General features: G+C 36.9%; 1 protein-coding gene across 2 annotated transcripts in view; it reads left to right on the top strand.

Moving 5' to 3' along the window:
• Positions 1-3,946, top strand: part of LOC109233002 (ras-related protein RABE1c-like) — a 5,598-nt gene extending 1,652 nt beyond the window's left edge. For both annotated transcript variants that reach the window (XM_019398726.1, XM_019398728.1), the window contains exons 3-9: positions 771-843; positions 1,258-1,358; positions 2,315-2,380; positions 2,599-2,696; positions 2,952-3,014; positions 3,101-3,193; positions 3,608-3,946. In XM_019398726.1, coding sequence (XP_019254271.1) covers positions 771-843; positions 1,258-1,358; positions 2,315-2,380; positions 2,599-2,696; positions 2,952-3,014; positions 3,101-3,193; positions 3,608-3,691 — 578 coding nt within the window. In that variant the 3' untranslated portion in view covers positions 3,692-3,946. The remainder of the gene's footprint in view (positions 1-770; positions 844-1,257; positions 1,359-2,314; positions 2,381-2,598; positions 2,697-2,951; positions 3,015-3,100; positions 3,194-3,607) is intronic.

Here is a 4,328-nt window from a genome sequence, read left to right as displayed (position 1 = left end):
CCCCCCCAAACCACACACACACAACACCACCACCACAATACCCCTTTCTTGTTTTCTTTTAATTTTCTCCTTTGTTCCTTTTTTCCGCTGTTACCGATACCGAACCCTATACCACAACCACACCCCCTTCATGCCTCTTCTGTAACTGTATCTTCAATTACGAATTAAATCTTGAACTTTTAGGAAGTAGCTGAAACTTAAAAGTTCCCTCTTATGATAATTGTGGAATTAATTGAAAATACAATTCTAGTAAGTTGTTATATTCAGAAAGTAACTAGGAGTACTACTATTTACAGGTTGAACTTCAGGTACTGCAGATTTTTTAGGGAAAAACTTTTAATAGGATAAAAAATTCCATGAGAGGGCTTCTAGAAAGGATTTGTAGTTATTATATTTGTAATTAATTTAAGATTAAGAGGGAAAATTTGAATATGAAAGTTAAGACCACGACTTTTTTAAGACGTATTTTAGTAGTATTACAGTCAAAAATATGAAATATATTAACGAGAGGAGTGAGGATGGTCATTTTGTCCGGATTTATAGATGGAAATTGGGGATAACTATGGTCAAACTCTCATTCTAAGCACATGACGCTCATGATTGAATTGGAAGGATAATGTAAACAGTTTCATTTTATTTCATGATTTGGGTAGGTTAATTATTGATTTTCAAAATAGAGGGACGATATTTGCCAGTTGCCACAAAGGAAATATTTCTATCTTTAACATCTTTTATCAGTTCCTCACACTTTATGATGGTTTTATTTGTAGGTGTGGGAAAGAGTTGTTTGCTTCTGAGGTTCTCAGATGGTTCCTTCACAACAAGTTTCATCACCACTATTGGGTTTGTATCCTGGACCATCCCTCCCTCCTCTGGAAGTACTAATTAGACTGTATTTTAAACACAAAATGTGCATCTTTTGGGATTACCGCAGTACTATGTCAGCAGTATCTTTTTTTCCTTCGACAAGGCTCTCTTTTTAGTTAAATGGTGCAGAATATTGAGAAACTGATGAAAAAGTTACATATCAGTGGTCTTGAATGGTAGCAGGAAAAGATTGTGTTTGGCAAAAAAAAAAAGTAGAAAATTGTGCTCTCTTATGCAGGATGCTAGATGAACTGTCTAGTTTGGGAATCATCATTTTTGAAAATTTAAATTGTATACCTTATGCACTGTTTGCTTCCTCTTAATCTTTTCTCGGCCTTGCATTTCCCTCTTTTCCTCCTCCAAATTTACAGGATTGCTCTGCTTTTACAGAATTGACTTTAAGATAAGAACAATTGAACTTGATGGCAAGCGGATTAAGTTACAAATTTGGGATACAGCTGGTCAGGAGCGTTTCCGCACTATCACGACAGGTATATCCAAACCTTATGTGTATAAGTGTTTTTGGATTGGCAAATATCCTAGGTTCCTAATTTTTGTAAGGGTGAAAAGAAGCAAGATAAGTTTTTTTGGATCTTCAGATGCCTTAGAGTGCTAGCTTCTTGCACTGGTGAAAGGAAACAGGGCCTTTTGGTTCTGTAACTTCTGTCTTGAAACCTAGAGTTTGAAGCGACCACATGTAGTGGCTGTATTTATTTGAAGCTTGTAGGTGGTTAATGGTGAAAGTTGTGTCATTTAACTATTTAAGTGGTACTCCCTCTGTCCCAATTTATATGGCATTCTTCGTTTCTTGAGGGTCAATTTGACTAATCTTTGAAGCTAAACTGGGTTAGATCAACTCAGTATTTTAGAATTAAAATTTAGATATTCAAAACTATACGAAAAGTACCGTAAGTTGCAAATCTTCTCATATCAATATGATAAAACATCATATTTTAAAATATTGGTTAAAATTCACATAGTTTGAATCTCGAGAAGTGAAAAGTGCCACATAAATTGGGATGAAGAGAGTACTACGTTATGATGCAATCGCGGAGCAGACCTAGGATTTTCATTAAGGGATCTTGAATCTCCTTGAACATTGCTGTGGAGGGAATCCTTGTAACAAGGGGATTTAATAACATGTGTGTGTATATATATATATATATATATATATATATATACACACACACACACACATACACACATACTTATATTTTTCAAAATGTACTGTACCATATAACACAGAAACTTTTTGATAATGGGGACTCAGTTGACCCCCTTGGGCTACGTAAGTCTGCCCCTGTAGAAGCTACTCACGGGCACTTTGAGTTCTTGGACTAAAGTTGCTAGGAGATTGAATTGAATTAGAAGGTCCCTTCAAATGTGAAATTCATCTTTCATTTTCAATGTGTGCCTCTCAATCAAGTTTGAATTTTGTTGTTCACAGCGTATTATCGAGGAGCCATGGGTATTCTGCTGGTGTACGATGTCACGGACGAGTCATCTTTCAATAGTAAATTCTCTCACTATCTTGCTTTAGCCTCCTGCTTATGTCAAATGTTCTATCCTTCAGCACTATTTAGGTTTTCTTTTGCAGCAGAGATGTGATAATTTTGTTTCCAAATTTCAAGATTTAGCTGGTTTTATGGTCTGATTTGCAGCTTCATGACCAAATCTAGCATTGGTGAGGCAGATTTAACTTATTATTTAATGTTTTACTGAACCATTCAGACATCAGGAACTGGATTCGCAATATAGAGCAGCATGCTTCTGACAATGTCAACAAGATTCTGGTTGGGAACAAGGCTGATATGGACGAAAGCAAAAGGGTAGGTTATTGTGATTAAGAGATGTCAACGTTGGAATTTCTCATCTTCCTGAATCTGGTTTGTTATATAATGGGCATTCACCTCTTTATGGATCCTCGGGCATCCATCCAACCTATGGAAATATTACCTCCTCCCGTAGTCTGTTTGTATAACTAATTCGCTTGGTTTTTCTCACTCCTTTGATCAGGTACTTATTTTCTGATGCACACAGTTTCCATTAGATGCTGTTGATATTATTCCTTTTTTCCTATCTAGGCTGTGCCAACTTCCAAGGGTCAAGCTCTTGCTGATGAATATGGCATTAAGTTCTTTGAAACAGTAAGTCCAGGTCTTTCTGGATCTTGAAATTGAAATTTTTTGCCGGATGGAGTAAGTTCGGGTATAAATGATAAAATCTGATGCAGAGTGCGAAGACAAACATGAACGTGGAGGAGGTTTTCTTTTCAATTGCTAGGGATATCAAGCAAAGGCTGTCAGAATCTGATTCCAAGGCTGAGGTACACAGATATTTGATATGTCGTTCTTTATTCTTTTGTTTCAATGGACTAGAGTTATCAACTTCTACACACCTCTAGAAAAAAGGCAGCCCGGTGCACTAAGCTCCCGCTATGCGCGGGGTTCGGGAAAGGGCCGGACCACAGGAGTCATATTGTACGCAACCTTACCCTGTATTTAGTTGGATGAGTAGTTCTTCCCATTCCAATCGAGTATGTCCACACCACCATAAATGCCAGAATTGGGCCGATGGCCTGATTCTGTATTTCTACAAGAGGCTGTTTCCACCCGTGACCTCCTAATCACATGGCATCAACTTTACCAGTTACGCCAATGCTCCCCTTCTACACACCTCTAGAATATGTCCTTATTATTACTTCATCTCGTGATGAATATGTTTCTCTCAATTCGTGCAGCCTCAGGCAATCAGGATCAACCAATCGGATCAGGCAGGTACTTCTGGTCAAGCTGCACAAAAGTCTTCTTGCTGTGGTTCGTGAATGGAGCCAATCGTGTGGGAAGAACTTCTGGTCAGGCATTTGGATGTAAAAATTGATTGGGATGAAAAACTGATTCCTGTTAACTTCATTACCAAATATTTATTTGCCATCTGATGGCAAGCTTGATGTGTCAAAGGCTTTTCTGCTTTCGTTTTGAATCTATTGTCATACAGTTAACTACCCTGTGTTTGGATATCCTCCCATAATTTCTTTTGTTTTTCGTCTTTTAAATATTGGAGCTGTTAGTTTTTGCTCCGAGTAGAATGTTAAAAAAATAGAAACGTAATGCAGGAGTTTTAACATGCTTTTAACTTTCTCTTGAATTCATAATCCTGCTCATTCCCTATAACCCTATACTTTTTATTCAATTAAGCAATAACCCTATACTTTTTTTATCGCATGTCTCCGTAGGGACAGCAATAGCCCTATACTCGACCAATAACGTAGAAAAAGAAACAATTTGAAAGAGTTTTAGTGGGCGTTTGGACATGAATTGTAAAATTCCGAAAAAAAGTGACTTTTTTTTTCAAGTGAAAATGATATTTGAAAATTAGAGTTGTGTTTGGACATGAATATAGTTTCGGGTTGTTTTTGAATTTTTGTGTTTGATTTGAGTGAAAATTTTGAAAAACAGTTT

This window comes from Nicotiana attenuata, chromosome 10 (assembly GCF_001879085.1).
Source record: "Nicotiana attenuata strain UT chromosome 10, NIATTr2, whole genome shotgun sequence".
Lineage (NCBI taxonomy): Eukaryota > Viridiplantae > Streptophyta > Magnoliopsida > Solanales > Solanaceae > Nicotiana > Nicotiana attenuata.
The sequence above is the reverse complement of the archived record's forward strand: the minus strand, read 5'-3'. Positions and strand labels throughout refer to the sequence as shown.